Source organism: Mustela nigripes, chromosome 1, assembly GCF_022355385.1.
Source record: "Mustela nigripes isolate SB6536 chromosome 1, MUSNIG.SB6536, whole genome shotgun sequence".
Classification (NCBI taxonomy): Eukaryota; Metazoa; Chordata; class Mammalia; order Carnivora; family Mustelidae; genus Mustela; species Mustela nigripes.
Window position 1 is genome coordinate 270,325,272 of NC_081557.1, and position 18,164 is coordinate 270,343,435.

At 42.8% G+C, this 18,164-nt stretch overlaps 2 protein-coding genes across 8 annotated transcripts; one reads left to right on the plus strand and one right to left on the minus strand.

The window, feature by feature from the left end:
- Nucleotides 1–545: 545 nt before the first annotated feature.
- On the minus strand, nt 546–16,719 carry ABRAXAS1 (abraxas 1, BRCA1 A complex subunit). Of its 7 annotated transcripts, none has more exons than XM_059386406.1 (10): nt 16,670–16,691; nt 15,526–15,642; nt 15,239–15,329; nt 11,207–11,243; nt 7,864–7,930; nt 6,309–6,502; nt 5,140–5,259; nt 4,370–4,454; nt 1,883–1,997; nt 546–1,500 (listed from the first exon to the last, which is right to left on the minus strand). In XM_059386406.1, the coding sequence occupies exons 3-10, from the start codon at nt 15,267–15,269 to the stop codon at nt 1,067–1,069; spliced, it is 1,083 nt and encodes a 360-aa protein (XP_059242389.1). In that variant the 5' UTR covers nt 15,270–15,329; nt 15,526–15,642; nt 16,670–16,691; the 3' UTR covers nt 546–1,066. The 7 variants fall into 7 exon arrangements, with proteins under 7 accessions (XP_059242389.1, XP_059242398.1, XP_059242369.1 ...); XM_059386415.1 differs by lacking the exon at nt 16,670–16,691 and adding an exon at nt 16,476–16,516; XM_059386386.1 differs by lacking the exon at nt 15,526–15,642 and having other exon boundaries at nt 16,670–16,719.
- Nucleotides 15,422–18,118, plus strand: LOC132003888 (collagen alpha-1(I) chain-like). Its single transcript, XM_059379788.1, has 2 exons — nt 15,422–15,563; nt 15,678–18,118. Exons 1-2 carry the CDS (start codon nt 15,422–15,424, stop codon nt 18,116–18,118), a joined length of 2,583 nt encoding a protein of 860 aa, XP_059235771.1.
- Nucleotides 18,119–18,164: the final 46 nt, after the last annotated feature.

The following is an 18,164-nucleotide window of genomic DNA, read 5'->3' on the forward strand; positions in this document are numbered from 1 at the left end:
GTGGTTAGAACGGAAGAAAGGTGCAAGCAGGAGGGTGCCGTGAAATGGGAAAAAAAAAAAAAAGCATTTTGTACTTCGGTTGCTTTTCAAAAGCTTCTTTAAATTCTTCACTCTTAAGAAACTAAAACTGGGAACTGTAAAGGTTAAGACATGTATGTGATTTACACAGGAACACCAATATTCTCACAGAGAAGTGCCTAGTCCTACAACAAAAGGCTGACAAATGAACGTACAATTCTGCTTCATGTTGCAGTGAAATCTCTGTGATAGACGTGTGTATACTGATACCCGTATGTACCATTTTTGAGTCCCATTTTAACTGGTCTTTTCAGCTACTTGACCAGCTGCTGATCTCAGACACACTGGATTACCAGGCTTGTTCTGTACTCAAATTCTGGATTCACTCAGTTTTGTGTAGAGGGATCTAGACTAGGGAGAGAGATTTGCGCTGTATTACAGTTTTGCCATAATTAGAACTACCAGATTTAGCAAATAGAAATACAGGGCATGTAATTAAATTTGAACTCCAATTCAGATTCAATTACTCATTTAAGCAATGTTTTTAATGTTGTCCAGCATTTTATCTGGCAACTCTAGACATTTATCATAAAGAGCAGGAATTGCAATGACTTAGATAAAAATGAAATACATTTCATATTAACTTCAGACATCTTTTTTTGTTGTGAAAATAAGGCTAGTCTTTCTTTTCCACTTCTAAAGAATGCTATAGAAGTTTAAAAAGAATATCATTTAAGCTCTTCCCTCAACAGTTTTGTAAAAGGAGCAAAAAAGGGCGGGGTGCCTGGCCGATTCAGTTGGTGGAACATGCAACTCTTGATCTTGTGGTTGGGGGTTCAAGCCCCATGTTGGGTGCAGAAATAACTTAAAATCTTTAACAAAGGCGGGGAGGGGGGTGGACAAAAAAGGTTATGGTTTTAAAATAAATTGCTTTAAAAAATAAATGTACCAGAACTTATGTATTACTGCAAATACCTAAACATAGTAAAAACAATATAAATTGCTTTACCATTCAGCCAATTAAAAATGTCCCTCTGGCCTAAAAGGATCAAAATGTAGGAGACTGTGGATATTCACCAGAACCCTTCATTTTTTCAACGTCTTCATCTGTTTCAGGGCTGCTCATCGTGGATGCTTTTTCTTGATTACTACTATCAGTATCTGTTTTAGATGGTTTGTTTTGTATCTCTAATGGCCGTGACTTCTTGAACTGCCATCCATCATCGGTATCTAAAGCTTTACGTTTAATGATCTGCGGCACACCACTAGCCGCACTAGCTTCAGGAATGTCAGCGTATTCTACCATTAAGGTTAGGTTGTCTATCACATCGAGTTGGTGGTTAGCAGTACAGCTACTTTTAGAAATATGCCTATTTTTCAAGGAGATAACACATGAATGAAGAAATTCACAATCTGGAAAAAAGGTCCGTAAAGCTTGACAAAGAAAAATGTTCTCCTGAGGGTCTTTTTCTATGTTCTCTCCTAAACAAAATAAAACAACAGTTCAACATACAATATTTGTTCTACAAAGCTTTTGCAGCAATCTGTTTTTCAGTAAAGTTAAAAAGACTTTAACTGAACAGTTACATCAAATCCTCTAAATTGAGAAAAATGGTGTGCATAATCCCAAATTCTAATTTATACGCCCCTATATTCTAAAAGAAGGTTTAAGTTGTATTTTTTTAATAGCAATATAGTCTAGCTACAAATACCTTTATTTAGTAGGATTTACAAGTATTAACAAAACAATTATTTTTAACCCTAAGGTAGATGATCAGTTAGTGCAGGCAGCTCACCCGTAACTCACGTCAGTGAGACTTTTTTTAACGCATGGAAGGTAGTGATGTGTGAACTTTTTACTTACGTGCTACTTGAATTTGTGCCTGTTTTCTTTTTTTAATTTCCCGTTTCAATCTAGTTACGTCCTTTAGTAGTTTCTCTACCGCTCGCTCACTGTGCTCTACTTTCTTGCATATACTCTGCCAAGTAAAGGAATTTAAGGGCATGGATAAAATTCAAGTTGTGTCCTACAGTCTAGGTTCACAAAGTATAGGAAATCCTTTGTGGTACACAGTATCAAGTATTATTAGCCTTTATAAACACTTTATTTTGCTATTTTCTGAAGGAATTCAACAAGCATTTACATGGTGCTTTATAGGTTATAAAATGTTTTCCAGATGTAATAACTTCCCATTTATACACAGCTTTATCACACCAGTTATCTGCTTGATAGGACACAGAAATAAAATATTTCAGTCACTTTGGAACAAAAAAATACTGCAGTATTTTGAGAAATGCACATTTACTGCAAACATCTAACATTAAGAAACTGACAATAAGGAAAAGTAACTTTTTTTGTTATGAAAAAACTGTTACAGATTTTTAATTAGTGTAGAAGAAATGACTTTTGAAAAGCAGACTGGCCTTACCAGTTATTAGTTTTAAGTACTAGTTAAAATACCCTCTGGAAATACCTTAAGGAAATAATAAATAAAATAAAATAAAATACCTTAAGGAAATAATAAAAACTTACGTAAGATGATGTTTCTTGGTATACTTCAAATCAAAAGTAACTAATTTCCAATTATAGGGTAATATGTTGTTACATCTAGTTTTAGAATGTTACTTTTTTACTTCTTCATGCTTAGTTTTAAAATGGATACATTTTAGGATTATCTTCCCAGCCTATTTCTCACCATCTTATCCACCATGCCATAAAAGTTTACCAGTGACCCCTTTACCGACTTTCACCCTAACTGACCCAAGCAGAGATACATAGCCAGCAGACAAATCTCAATCTTCGGAACAGATCTTAATGTTTTTCTCTGGTTAGCCAGTGAATGAACAAACAGATCTGTAGGTACTACGCAGGAAACCAATGTGCAGACACAAGGGGAAAAAGTACGTTCTGGTGGCATTCCACCTCCTGGTACCAATTTCTTCCTGAAGCTCGGCCGCTTTCTGTCTGCAGTTCCTGTAACAGACCTCTACATTCCTTGTTTTAGGCCAAGTTAGTACTTTTGACATAAAAGTTCTAATATATTGCTATATGAAGTACATAGCCATTAAAAAGAACTGAAGAATATGTAACAAAAATGCTTATTAATGTTTTTGAAAAATGCTTCATGACGTTAAAGAAAAATCATGGCAGAAATTTATAAGTTTCCATCACTGTCGACTATGTAAAAGCATTTATGTATTAGGGAAAAACTAGAAAATATGGCAAAATGAAAATAGTTATGTTACAATGATGGGGTCTGGATGTTTCTATTTTCTAAAATTCCCATGTTACCATTCACATTAAAAAATAGCAATATTAGTAGTGTGAAATGTATTAACCTCACTTCTCTTAATTTGCCTTATCAATGAATATGGTGGCCATGGAATATACTACTCACATCTCCATTTGGGAGAAGCCTAGTTGACTAAAGGCCCCAGCTACCATCATTTTGGGTCCATTACTGAAGCCATGCTTCCCCTAGGCTGCTCTTAACCAGTGACTGAACACAGTGGGCTATTAGTACAAATCCATTCCAGTAGGAAAGCTTTGCTCAGAGTCCTCAGCAGCCTGGCTGAAATCACTCTGGCCCTGCAGTCTAAAGGTCTCTCTACCCAAATGTCCTCCCCTTCCTGTCTGTCTCCTTTCTCTGGTGTCGGACTCGGCATTACAACTCTCACGGCCTGCTCCTGCTCCTCCCCCCTCTTATCTTTCTCAGGCCTAATAAATCTCTTACATGTCTAATCCCATCTTGAGGTCTCCTTCTCCAGCTGATTCAATGAGATAGAATTTAGCACCGTGGTAGATTATTTTGTTCTCAAATACTGCTTCCCTTTTTAGGGAAAGAATTATATATATATAAATATAATACATAATTCCTATAATACATAATATAATATATATTAGGGAAGGAATCATGTATTATATTTATATATAAAGGATTATACATATCCTATCTACTGCCATGAAATAGAGATATATATAATCCGGCCAATGAAATGTGAGTGGAAGCGACCTGCCAGCTCTGAGAAGTTTTAAGAGCTGCTGTGAAGTGTCTCCGCTCTCTTGCTCTCTTCCCTTGTCATGAGAAGAGCACGTCCCACATACGGGTGCTCTTTCAGTCTGGACCCCGGAATGAAGACGGCACTTAGAAGAGCACAGCTGCAGCCAGGATATAATGTGAGACTAAACTTTAGTTCTGGTAGGCCACTGAGACTGAGGTCTTTGTTACTGAACCTGAACTACTATAAAAATATAAACCTAATCAAATGCCAAGTTATCCCTAAAGATTTCAGTTATCAATTTGATATGAACTCTCCAAGTAGTCTTTAAGTGTTTGATATGTTAACTTACCTTTAATTCCTCTTGTAAAGAAGCATACATTTCATTTATTTTATGTACCTCCTTTAAAGATCCATCCTCTGTAAAAAATTCAGAGCTGCAAAAATTAGCATTTTGTCAGGCAAATATATAGAAATCATTTTAATGCCACAATGAAACACATATCCGTAGTTGAAAAGATTCTTTTTACTCGTTTTGTAGGGACCATATTTTGTCAACCCACTTGTTCACAGCAAAATCAATCAGAAAACTTAGTTCAGGGACGCCTGAGCGGCTCAGTGGGTTAAGCCTCTGCCTTCAGATCAGGTCATGATCTCAGGGTCCTGGGATTGAGCCCCATGTCAGGCTCTCCGCTCACTGGGGAGCCTGCTTCCCACCCCTCTCTCTTCCTGCCTCTCTGCCAAATAAATAAATAAAATCTTAAAAAAAAAAAAAAAACCCACAAAAAATTACAGTTCAGTAGCCTATATGAGTGAATCTTGGCTAAAGCCTCATATTATTTAATATTCAGTCTAATTTCATGCCTTTATAATCTAAATTGCTGCCTTAGAAAATTGAGACTAGCTATTTATTATTAGAATACATATGTGGACTTACACAGGGTATGAAACACCCCTCCTTGTTTGTATATTATAAATGGACAAGTGCTAGAAGGAAATACGGAGAAAGTAAAAACAGTCTGGTTTACGTGTGTAAGGTTGTCATTGTTCTTTCGTTTTTATTCTGTGTAATAAAAAATAAATTTCAAAACATGAATAAGGAAAGCAGCTGAAGAGCCTCACCTGTGTGTTTTTACTGCTCGGCTAAAACCAGCAGACTCACAGGAACCTGACATGGTTTTATAACCCAGCTGTTCCGACATGCCCAGATTGGCCACCACTAATGGTATCCTGTGAAAAAGTCTGAAAAAATAAAATTTTAACTTAAAGTGAAATATTAGCATCCAACTATTACATACCTATATAAACTTATACATATTATATACAGAGTACCTTTCCCCTGCAAGATTAAAAAACAACAACAAAAAACCCCATTCTAAACTACTTACCTGAGATAGAATTTATTGACTTGAGGCAAATGCCTTTTAAAAATTGTGTAAAGGTCCCGGATATGAGGAAGTGGTGATGCAACATGGGGGCTTAAGTGGGTAGAAGAAGAATCAATGAAACAAGATGGGATTGGGAGGGAGACAAGCCATAAGTGACTCTTAATCTCACAAAACAAACTGAGGGTTGCTGGGGGGAGGGGGCTTGGGAGAAGGGGGTGGGATTATGGACATTGGGGAGGGTATGAGCTGTGGTGAGTGCTGTGGGGTATGTGGACCTGGCGATTCACGGACCTGTACCCCTGGGGATAAAAATATATGTTTATAAAAAATAAAAAATTTTAAAATTAAAAAAAAAAAGCAGTGAAGAGGGCATTGCGTAAGATAGTTGTGTGAAAATAATACTTTAATGGCTATTTTAACATGTAAAAATAGGCAGTATTGTTGAGATTTATCCTGTCTTCCATGAATAAAATTAGTTGGTATTCTTTTACTTAACCCTCATATTCCACGAGAATGTTCTATAACTTGGTGGGGGGGTGGTGTTAACTCATTTTGGTGAGCCATCAAGAATGACCTTGCTTCCCTGCAGAGTTAGAGAAAAGCTGCTCAAGTACCTAAGCTTGGTTCCATGTCGCGTCCTTCTGCAACCAGTTCTCTACCTCATGGGAAATAGTAACAAATCCTCAGTGCCAAAACACATGTCAGCGTTCCATACCGGGCTTCTAATTTCCTTATCTAACCTTCATTCTCCCATCTGAGAGACATGGCAGACCAACTTCGGTTATTGTGACGATCTAATGCAACAATATTTGAAAATGTTTGGTAAGAGGCTAAAAGTATAATGAAAGCATTGGGTATATTTTTCTATTAACTTAAAATAGCCAGTGACTGGCCAACACTGACCCCTTCTGAGGTTTATATAAGGCATGCTCCAGCCGGTGAGTAGAGCAGCTTTCCGTTATTATGCTTGGTGTTAACAGTAGAAAAACAAGTTCCCGGCTTGAGAGGTGATTTTGTAAGTTTTTGTGAAGCAGTCGCTCTCTGAATGTCATGATCTGGTCTGAATGACGTCGGAATTTGTACCAACCAACCACAGCCTGAGAGAAAATACAAAAAAAATCAGGTGTATACCTTAATGGTTATAATGGTTATGTGTCTTACTATCATAATTAAGCAATAAAGTTGACAGCCTTACAAATGGCTTTCTCAAACTTAGCAAGATTTGAGGCATAGATAAACAAAGCACAAACTTTAGTATATACTTTACTCTTTTTTCTATTTATTTTTTTAAATATTTTATTTTTAAAATAGCAAATACCCAACTGACTGAGCCACCCAGGCATCCCTACACTTTACTTTTAAAGTATGCAAACTGATTTATAGTCATTCAGTTAAAGTCCATTTAGTTAATGTAGAGAAAAAAAAATTCCTAACTTCCTCTAGCTCCTAGAGGTATTTGCTATTTTAAAATCATAGTTTTCAGTCATAATTTAAATGAAGAAAACAAGTTAACATCCTGTTTGGGTTCTTGGTTTGCTAAATAAGTAAACTGAACCCAACAACTTTTAACTGAAATTTATATGGAAATGATATCACCTAATCCACAGAGCAGGTTTCAAAATTGAATAAGATCCTATGAAATGGTTTTATAAACTGTAACATCTGCTGAACAAATTTGTAAGTATTACTAAATTTTTTTAAACTGGAAAAATGAATCTCATTCGCTGAGAACTTGGTAATTACAAGATGAAAGCAACCGCTTTGCTTAGAGATCTGTATATGACGACTTTAACAACGAAGTTTTATATCTGTACATTTAAACAGAGGAAATTAAAATGAGTTCTCTTCTTTTTAAAACCAAAAAATTTTTACAGGTACATTTTAAATGTAAAATATAATGTAATTTTATAATAAAATGTAAAATATTAAAAAAGCATTTTCATCAAAGGATGGTTTTTAAATTTCTCTTACTGAATCTACTTTTATTCTCAACTCAGAGATCAAAATGTTTTAAGAAGGAACCCTCCCTCCCTCACCATTTTGTATTTGGAAAAAAAACCCTATTTTGATCACTCAACAAGTCTTAGCACCAAGTATGTGTAGAGGGTTCAAATGAGGTTCTATATAGTGAAGTGCTAGTAACTCCAGCTATGGAAAATAACAGGAATGAGTTAGGTCCTAGAATAAATGGGCTGGGAAGGTGTGTGGTAGGAATATAGGAGAGGATCAACGCTAATTAGAATCGTTGAGGAGGAGAACAAGAGTAATACTTTGAATGACTAGTTCTGCTCTCAGAGCACAACTTTGAATTTCTGGAAAGAACAAGCCTTTCCTCACCTGCTTATAGGACATTGTGAAGACAAGTGCTGCTTTAAAATTCTGTCAAAGTATTAGATGTTTTTCAGGCTGAAAATAATACACATAACACCAAACAAACAAAAGGTCAGTTAGGGAATACCTTTTTGACACTTGATAATATTTTCTTCAGTGCCTGCTCATTTAGTTCACCAGAAGAATTATAAAAGCTGTAAAACAAGCCAAAATTAAAAGCATTTCAAATAGGCTAAAAATGATTTTACTAGCACTTTTAATGTTAGTTACTCCTTACCCAACCAACATCCATATATGCACTTGCTGGTCAGATCAAGTTCTAAAAATAGTAACAGAGAAATTTCCTCAAATTAACAGACCTAAAATGGTAGAAATGTGAGGCCCATAAACAACAAGAAAGGAAAAGGAGTGGAGAAATTTCAAGAAATAAATTTGGGCATCATATTTTCTTGAGCCTAAAACAAACTATCCATTAAATATAAAAAGTTTTAAGTCTACATAGCCAGTTCACAATTCATTCACAATCTGCTTATTAAAACTTTTTTTACAATACTGATACATACCAAAGAACGTATGAGTAATGAAACACAACAACAAACAGTTTATTTATTGCTAATTCCAAAAGCTGTACTTCTATTACGTTGAGAAGCACTTTAGGTGCGGGTCCTTCTGGGGTTTTTTTGGTGGGGCGGACAAGGTGCTTAGACTTTGGTTTGTCTTTGTCCTGCTGGAAGGTCAAAGATGTAGGAAGGACTGGAAGGATAATTCTAGAAGATTCTGAAGTGTCTACTTGCAGCTTTCCTCCTTCTCCAACAATAGTGGACGCAGATAATACTCTCCTCTTTTTAACATTCACTGAAATCAACAATATTCCTTTCTATGATGGTGAAATACCTGTCATGCAAACTCCTTTGTAAATAATATTCACTGTAGTAAGGCTTTTACTGGTGGTTCTAATCTGTACTGAAAAAACTTACGTATGTCAAACAAAAAAATACATTCTGATAAGCAATGTTTTTTTTTTAAATTTACGACTTACATTAAAAATTTTCCATCAAAAATTTTAATGGGAAAATAGACAAAATGGAGTGTTCCAGCTATCAAAAGGGGATTTCCACTGATCAAACAGATCTGTCCACCTAATCTGTTATTCTAACATGAATACTCTAAAACAAGAGTTTATTCCTGTATTTCTCTAGCCTGGTCCACTTCCCACTTCTCAAACGGGGGCGTAAGGCAATACACCAAGTGTGTAAGAAACAACAGGATAACAGTATATACTCTGTGCAAACACTGATTTTATGTGAAATTCATGGGGTGGAGAGGCACATTTTTATATAGAATGATACTGTGCAGAATTCACGTTAAACTGCGTAACTTTTTAAGTGACTGAGTTTTAGGCTTCAGTGGACTGTTTTCCAGATGTTTCCTCTAGATTCTTGATAAGTGATTTGGTGTTCTTCATTGGAAACCTTTGAGAAACAATGTTATTAGAAAAGAGCTGGCAAACTTTTCTGTAAAGGGTCAGAGAGTAAATATTTTAGGCTTTGCTGGACACAGTCTCTGCTGCATATTCTTCTGTTGTTCTTTTTGTTTTTAACAGCCCTTAAAAAAATACATTAACTATTCCAGATGGCCCTATAAAAATGGGCCATACTTTGCCACCCTCTGTATTAGCACATAAAAGTGGGCGTTAAAGCTTATTCAACCGGGAGTCCAAGAAGTATGGTATTAAAAGGCTTTAACATGTTTAACTCTATTATTCAAAACAAGGAAGCGACACCATGGTATGCTGTTGGGAGCAGAACTGACGAAATCCTCATTCTTCTAGTTTCTGCTCTATTGCAAACTAGTTCTGCGGCACTGGTTCTATCATGAACTTTTTTAGGCCTCATGTTTTGCTAAGGAAAAATGAAGTGTGTAGAAAACTTAACTAAGTGACAGCCTTTTCCGGTGGTTCTCCTTATGCCTTCTTCCCCTTTAACTTACAAGACAAAAAGGCTGAGGCATGGGTTTCTCATCACTGGATCAGACGGGCTTCCTCCATTCTAAGGCTCTATTAAGTTGGTATAATTATTTAGGGCAGTTGCCAGTAGACACTGAATCACTTTTCCTTTTCACTCTTCATTCCTAATCTTTTTGCTGGGCAAGAGTCCTTAGGGAAGTACTTGTCTCCACCAAGAATTCCTCATTCAGCAAGTACTTTTGTATGTCCGTTGTATGCAAAACACTATCCAAGATCTCGCTCTTTCTGCAGCAGTTTAAGACCACAAGAAGCCTTGACTTCTGTCATCCACTACCACAGATCTTCTTCACCCTTACCATATGCTCCACTGCCACTCTTACACAGCCTCAGTCTATGTACAGCGTGACCGTAAGACAGTAACATTGATTTTCCAAGTACAGTTTATATAAATCATAGTTATTTCATTACATCTACACCATGCTGTGATTACAGGTGTTTATGAAAACTCACTTATGTGTGTACTTTTCTATATGTATGTTATACCTCAATAAAAAGTTTTCGAAAATACCATAGCCTAGTGGCGCCTGGGTGATTCAGCTGGTTAAGCGACTGCCTTCGGCTCAGGTCATGACCCGGGAGTCTCAGGATCGAGTCCCGCATCGGGCTCCCTGCTCAGAGCAGCAGGGAGCCTGCTTCTCTCTCTCACCCTCTCCCCTCTCATGCTCACGTGCTTTCTCTCTCTCAAGTAAATAAATAAAATCTTAAAAAAAAAAATACCATACCCTATTAGGGCTACCGTACTATTATAATCTGTGCGACTAGTAACACAAATTTTCACCATAGAAGGCAATGGGAAGCAGGTTAGATAAAGAACCTAACCAGTTAACAGACAAAAGATGACATTAGATATGTGGTAAGTGAGAAAACAAGTGATGAAACAGGCTGAATAAAAGAGTAGGGAAAAGGGCTGCTGCTGTATGAGAACGAGTCAGTGAGCTGACACTATGCAGTGAGGTGACTGAGTGTGAGAAAAGCAACCTTCTTGGTGAACGGGCAGCTGGGAGTCAGCGGAGTCCGGCTAATGCAAGCACAAGGCAAACACAGAGAAGCAACCATCAGACAGGGTTGAAATGAACAAGTGGATTTTCACGTATTTTTTAAAAAGTCTTTTCATTTTTATCAGTACCACCATGTGTAACTGATAATTAAAATGTTTTGTATAGGGGCGTCTGGGTGGCTCAGTGGGTTAAGCCTCTGCCTTCAGCTCAGGTCATGATCTCAGGGTCCTGGGATCAAGCCCCACGTCGGGCTCTCTGCTCAGCGGTGAGCCTGCTTCCCCCTCTCTCTCTGCCTGCCTCTCTACCTACTTGTGATCTCTCTCTCTCTCTCTGTCAAATAAATAAATAAATAAAATCTTAAAAAAAAAAATGTTTTGTATAAAAAGTGACTTCACTTGCAGAGGGTAATTTTCACAGTGGATCACTTACTTGCTGTGACTACTTACCTGAAAAGCTGATAGCACGGAATATATTTCTGGATGTCTGGAAAAAAGGAATTTTTTGCTATGACTACATTAATATTCATTTAAATAGCATATATTAAGTGAAGTACTTTAACATTATCTCATTTAATCCTCACAACAAACCTATGACACAGATGTTACATCATTCCTTCCGTTTAAAAGATGAGGTAACGAGCAGAGAGAATGGTGGGGCCAAAATTCAAACCCAGTGCCTCAGTCTTAACTTGAACACTACATTCCTTCTAAACAGGTTTCATAATGAACGGCACATGAGAGATGAATTTAAAGTCGCTCGATTTTCGTTGAGTTCTAAAAAGGTTATATTCCAATTTTACCTAGTTGACAACAGCAGCAGCTAAAGGAATTATCTTCTACTATTCCAAGTAGTTGCTTCATCAAAGATTCATTAACGTTAGCTCCAGACTAAGAAACAAGAACCCAGTGTCTTTTAGGAAGGGAGTTTTATTCTCGCCAATAAAAATACACCTAAATTCTGGTAGCTGCAGATACTGTGCAAAAGAGAGAAATTCTATTGCACAAGACATCACTATAAATCTTGTAGGAAATATTAAGATCAATATAGTGTTCCCTCTAGCAGTTCAAACTAACAGATCTTTCAAAATTATTGGAGAATGACAGGAGTGGAACATCCACACCTGGTAACACAGCAACCTGCCAAGAAAACACATGTTCTGGGGCGCCCGGCTGGCTCAGCTGCAGAGCGTGCAACTCCTGACCTCAGGGCTATGAATCTGAGCCCCACTCCAGGTGCAGAGATTAGTTTAAAAACAACAAAGAGAATATAAGTTCTTCCAGGCTTCCCACCTTAAGGGTCCCTTGTGTCAAAATCAAATCTACCAGACAGCACTGGATCACTCTAACAACAACCATGTATTTCAGATGGTTCCCGTGACATATCCTATTTGTGTGTCAGGTCATAGCCAGAGGACTAGAAATTTTTTTAGCCACTTAAATCAAAGACATCAGTTTGATTACAGAGAATCTGTGACTCTTGAGCTAGACGAGGAAAGCCGTTATCAGACTGCTACTGAACAATCTCTTTGAGTAAACACCTGAAGGCTGGAGACATCTCCGCATGTTTGTCCCTGCAAGTGCCATCTTTAGAGAGAAAACTACATGAAATCATCATCTCAATAACTCTATGTGTACATTAATAAAAATAATTCAGTCTACTTAAAAAAGGGAAAGTGACCATCCTCTTTAGATAATTTTCTCCTAGCAAATGGATGTTATCCTCTGATAAATCCCTGTCTGAGAAAAAAAAAAAAAAAGACTGAACAGAAACAGTCCGTTACTGATAACTGACCAAACATACTCTGATGTATGTCTACAAATGTATATGATGAAAATCTCATTAACCAAAGCAGTGTAGTAATTTGCAGATCTTGGATTTTACTTGTTAGTCATCTAGTAATCCAACATTTAAAAATAATCTGAGCAATTACTTAAGTGTTCCTACAGCACTTGCCTAATAATACCCTAAAGTTTAACACTGGTCCCAGCACAATGGAGTTGTTCAATAAATGGTTGCTTAAACTCCTTAAAATATGTCTGGTTACCTTGGGCAGCATGTCACTTCAATTAGGGGGAAAATGCCCCAAGGCTTTGCTTTTAAAGTTTGTGTCTGGAAGCACCTGGGTGGCTCAGTGGGTTAAGCGTAGGACTCTTGGTTTTTGGGTCAGGTCATGATTTCAGGATCCTGAAATTTAAGCCTGCATGGGTTCCACATGGAACCTGCTTAAAATTTTCTCTCCCTCTGCCCCTCCTCCCATTAAATAAATAAATCTTTTTTTTTTAATCATTATTTTTTAAAAAAGGTTTTATTTACTTGTCAGAGAGAGCACAAAAAAGGGGAGCAGCAGGCAGAAGCAGAGGGAGAAGCAGGCTCCCCAGGACCCTGAGATCATGACCTGAGCCCAAGGCAGATGCTTAACAACTGAGTCATTCAGCTGTCCTTCAAATAAATAAATCTTTAAAAATAAATAAATAAAGCAAGCAAGCAAGCTTGTGTCTGAGCTGAAAAAAACACCATTAACAAAGTAAAATTACAAACTGTACAAACATGTGCAACACAGGACAAAAGCCCAATTACCTCACATTATAATGTAATTTACAAATCAGTAAGAAAAAGCAAAATAGTTTAGCAGAAATACAGTCAAAGCATGCAACAGGCCTGTCTTTTTCAAAAACAAAAGCCGCTCCCAAAGAAATAAACAACCTCATTTGTAATTAAGAAATATAAATTAAAGTTGTTTCATTGATCAAATTGGCAAAGATTAAAAAATTGGGTAATACTTTGTGGTAGCAACAGTACGTGCACTTTTACGTATTGTGGAGGAATCTTAAGATAGCATGACTTTTCCAAAGGCAGCGGTCTATAAGGAATCTGACTTTCCAATAGACTCAAGCATAGAGAGATATATACACTATAAAAGTGTTTACCATTATATAGTTTTGTATTAACAAAAAAAAAATAGGAAGTCATTCATAGCTGATTATGTAAGTGCTGGTATGTAAATACAGCGTAAATACAGAGCCATTAGAAAGGGCAAATTATACACATTGGTACTACTGTGTGCTAATAGAACAGTATCACTGGAGACACTTATCTTGGAAATATTTATCCATGTATAGGATAATCCCATTTGTATATATATAAATATATATACATTTATATACCTCTGTATTGTTAATGAGGAAAAAGATACTTGTAAAACAGGGGATGCTGCAGAGGAGACTCTAAAGAGACTGAATTTACTTTATATACTTACTTCAAATATATATGCTACATTTATATACAATTATTTATTTATTTGAGAGATGGATACAAAATGGGAGATATATAAATTTACATATATACTTCCATTTTTAACCTTTAAAAGTGGCAAACAAAGAAATGACAAACACAACTATAAACTGATACACCATCTTTCTGGAAAGCAATTTGCTAATATAGATCAAGAACCTTAAAAATGCTCATACATTCTGACACCATAATGAATGAATGAATACATACATAATGAATCTATGTATTATCAATGTAGAAAAGTGTTTAAGGATGTTCACTGTAGTGTAATTTATGAAAATGAAAAGCTGGATAATTTACTTAAAGGACTGCTAAATTCCACAGCAAATACAATGCAGTTACCAATGATGAAACTTAGAGACTCCTTTAACATGGGAAAGAGGTCATGAGACAATCTAATGTCATCATGCCACGTCTTTTATAAACCACACCCCCAATTTCTTTTTTCAAAATATGCTTAGAGGGCATCTGGGTGGCTCAGTGGGTTAAGCTTCTGCCTTCAGCTGGGGGTCGTAATCCCACAGTCCTGGGATCTAGCCCCACAAGCGGCCTCTCTGCTCAGCAGGGAGCCTGCTTTCCCCTCCCTTTCTCTCTGCCTTCTTGTGATCTCTGTCAAATAAAATCTTTAAAAAAATATATGCCCAGAAAAAAGTCACACATTAGGTAATCAGAAAACGCCCCGTCGATTTCTATGTTCCCTTCTCCCTTCCTCCTGAAAAAATAAGCTGCCGTCTGCTGCAGGTGGTCCCGGGCCCATCCCTCAACCTCTCTGAGGGCCGGCCTTTCCCCCACTACACTCCGAAAGCTACTTAGGGTTTCCAGTGATCTAATCAGTGTTTTTTCAGTTCTTCTTTTCCAACTTTTTTGCAGTATTTTATGTTTTTATCTGAACTGTTTTATATTTTTTTGGGGGGGGGCACTGCTTGCTGGGCCATCTTCCTGCCACTTAAATCTAAACAGGAGCTATTCCATCCTTTTTCCGCAGGGTAGTCTTACATACATCCTACGTCGCACACTCTTTCTTGCTTTATAGTAGATCATGGTCATAATTTTAACTGAAAAGTGAATGCAACAAAATCTGTTTTAACATGCTTTATCTGTTTCTTAAAGCAATTTAAAAACTCACTTATGCTGATCCTGTTCAGCATAAATCACCAAATACAAGAGACTCAGAATAAGTGACTCACCAATTGTATAAATAACTTCAACATCATCCATTTGGGAATCAGTAATACTATTCTTGGCTTCACCTTTCACTTCCCCAAGGAGAAAACCTTCCTATAAGGATAAAAATAAGCAGTATATGGAATTATGTGGTTGAACTAACTACTCAGTCACTCCACTACCCAATGTTTCCCAAGTGTTTCCCAATGCATACAAAATGCGGGAAACAGCCCCAGGTACCAGAAGAAAGCCCAGGGGCACTGCAGTGTGGCTGGGAAACAGAACAGCAGAGCGACGGCAAAGGCCTCACCGGAACCCAGAAGGCTTCAGGCCCGAAACGAACACACAGTATTTGGAGGAGGAGGAGGAGCGTCAGCCTGGGGACAGAGGAGGAGCCTGGGGACTCCCGGTTCCGAGCGGTGAAACCCTAGACGGGAACAGCAGCGACAGCGGTCGTCCCAGGAACGGGTCAGAGACTGGATTCTGGAAGCCCGTGGCCGCTTCCGAGCTGCGAAACGACCCAGCGCTTCGCGTCCGCGGATGAAAGCCTGCGGAGCACGAGAGGTCGGGAACGGAGGCCGATTTCTGGACGGGGAGCTGCGGGTCCCGCTCGTTCCCCACGTGCCGGCCTTGGCCGCAACAGCACCGGCGTCTCCGGACCCGGGTTTTCGGTCCCTCCACTCGGCACACTGACGACCCAGCGCGCTCCGCGCCCCGAGACCCGCCCCCGGTCACGAGACCCACAGGGGAAGGTTTCAGGTCGCAGCCCGGACCGGACTCTCCGCCGCGCGGGGCCGCGCACAAAGCCCGGGAGGGAAGCGGTGCGGGACAAGACGCGGGGCCCGGCCGGCTCCCCCGGCCACCGGCCCGCGCGCTCCCGCTTCCCGCGCGGAGACCCCGGGGCCCCGCACCCCGCAGCGGTCCGCACGGCCGAGCCGCCCCGCGCGCGTTCCCGGAGGCTCCCGCCCGGCCCCGCGGCTGCGCGCGCACGACACGCGTCCCGGCCCGGTGCGGACCGTGCCCAGACCCGGCCTCGGCGACAGCCGACGCCGCGGGACGCGCGACTCCGCGCCCGGCCGAACCGCAGGCTCTGCCCGCGCGGGACCCTCGGACGCGGCGGCTCGGGCGCGGGCCCCCCGGGCTTCCCGCACGTTTCCGAGCCGCGCCCGCAGGGAGAGCTTCGCCGCCGGCACAAGCACGACCCAGCGGCCCGCGGCGGCGGAGACACGGACGCGCCACGAGCGCCCCGAGCGCACGCACCAGGGCCGAGGCCCGCCCGCCGGCGCACACCGCCCCCGCGAAGCCCTCCAGGGCGGCAGCGGCCGCGGGGCGCGTCCCGCACGAGACCCGCAGCGGCCCGCGGCCGCGCGGAACCTCCGGCGCCGGGAACCCTCCGTGCGCTCGCGAGCGAGCTGCGCCCGAGGAACGGGGACCGCGGGGAGCGCGGGACACACCGGTCGGGCGAGGACTCGGACACGGGTCGGAGGGGGCGGAGCTCGTCCCGCCCGAAACTCGGCGGCCGGGGGCTCCCCCCGGGACGGCCCCGGAGCGGCAGAGGGCGGGGCGCCGTCGGGGAGCTCGTGGGCGGGGACCCGGGAAACGGCGGCGGGGCCGCCCGCGCTCGGGGCCTCTTCCGAGGCGACGCCGGAGCCCGCCTCGCCCCGCGGCTCACCGTGTCCGAGTCGGTGTTGAGGTGCTGGAACGCGAGCGCGCCGAGCACAAAGCCGGAGAGCACCGCCGACGTGCTCTCGCCCTCCATGCTTCCGCCGGCGCCGCGCCGCGAGGGGTGCAGGGGCGGGGCGCGCCGGGCCCGCTGCTCTGCGTCGCGGCGGCAGGGCGGGGCCGGGCGGGCGGGCGAGCGAGCGGGTGGGCGGGGCCGAGCGGGTGGGCGGGGCCCGGCGAGCGACCCAGCCAGCGACCGAGCGGAGGGGCGGGGCCCGCGTCGGCGCACCAGACGCTGCGCGCACCGCGGGAGGAGCGGGCCCTTGGAGGCGCGGGCGCCCTCTGCCCGCAAGGGGGTGCGGCCAGGTGGTGGGGTCGGCGGCGGGGCGTCTTCCTCCCGGGCGGAGCGGTCGCCGTCGCCGTCGCGGTCGCACCGGGGCTTCGGCTTCAGACTCCGCGCTCCAGGCGCACGCGTGTTGGGACGCGGCTGCGCAGCACCGTACCCGCGGCGCGCGCGCACCCTGCGCGGAACGAGCGGCGCGGACGGGGGACGCTCTGTGACGTCATGGAGTAGCGCGAGGGCGGGGCCGCGTCAGGGCCGCGGAGGCCGGGACCCGCTTTTCCTCCCGGGGCTTCGGCGCTGGCGCCCGTTTCGCAGGTCGCGCTCGCGTCTCCTCCGGAGCCTGCCGCGATGTGCTGCCGCGGGAGCGCCTGCGGGGGCGGTGGCGGCGGCGGCCGCGCGGGTGCGTGAAGCTGCGTTTCCTGACGGCCGAGTGCCGGGCTCGGAGCTGGGGTGCGGCTCGGTCCGGGTCTCGGGGCGCCCTGTGGGCCGACTTGTGTGTTTCCTACCGAAGCGGCGTTTCCTGCCTCGCTTCAGCCGCTCTCCGCGGAGGACGCGTTCCGCAGGTCCCGGTCCCCCGAGCGGGGCGATCCCGGGGCGATCCCGGGGCGGAGACGTAGAACGGGGGACGGTCGCGGGACCAGCCGTCAGCCCTCCACGTGGCGGCGAGTGGCCACGGCCGGGCGCGGGGGACAGGACGGAAGGGGCGCTGGGCTCTGGCCCGACCCCGCGGACGGCAGCCCCGACCGGATCCCGGACGTCCCGGGCAGCTTCACCCCGGTGGGATCTCGGTGACCCCGAACGGGAAAAGGCGCAAATTGTACGTCATCAACGAACACCTTTGTCAGAGGACGCGGTGGCGGGAGAACGGGCCGCCCGCAGAGTGGGGGGAACACTGTGAACCGCGCGTGGCGAGAGGTCGTGTCCCGCGTCCGGAGCAGCGGGTC

Bases quoted from the DNA above. Each gene is read 5' to 3' on its own strand.
- ABRAXAS1 (XM_059386386.1), bottom strand. From the start codon at position 15,269: ATGGATGATGTTGAAGTTATTTATACAATTG. The intron at 5,260-6,308 runs GTCAGTGTTGGC...TTATTTTTTCAG, and splicing joins TTATATAAACCTCAGAAGGG to ACTTTTTCACAGGATACCAT. The intron at 1,998-4,369 runs GTAAGTTAACAT...TTTACTTGGCAG, and splicing joins CTTTACAAGAGGAATTAAAG to AGTATATGCAAGAAAGTAGA.
- LOC132003888 (XM_059379788.1), top strand. From the start codon at position 15,422: ATGCATACAAAATGCGGGAAACAGCCCCAGGTACCAGAAGAAAGCCCA. The intron at 15,564-15,677 runs GTATTTGGAGGA...CGGTCGTCCCAG, and splicing joins AGGCCCGAAACGAACACACA to GAACGGGTCAGAGACTGGAT.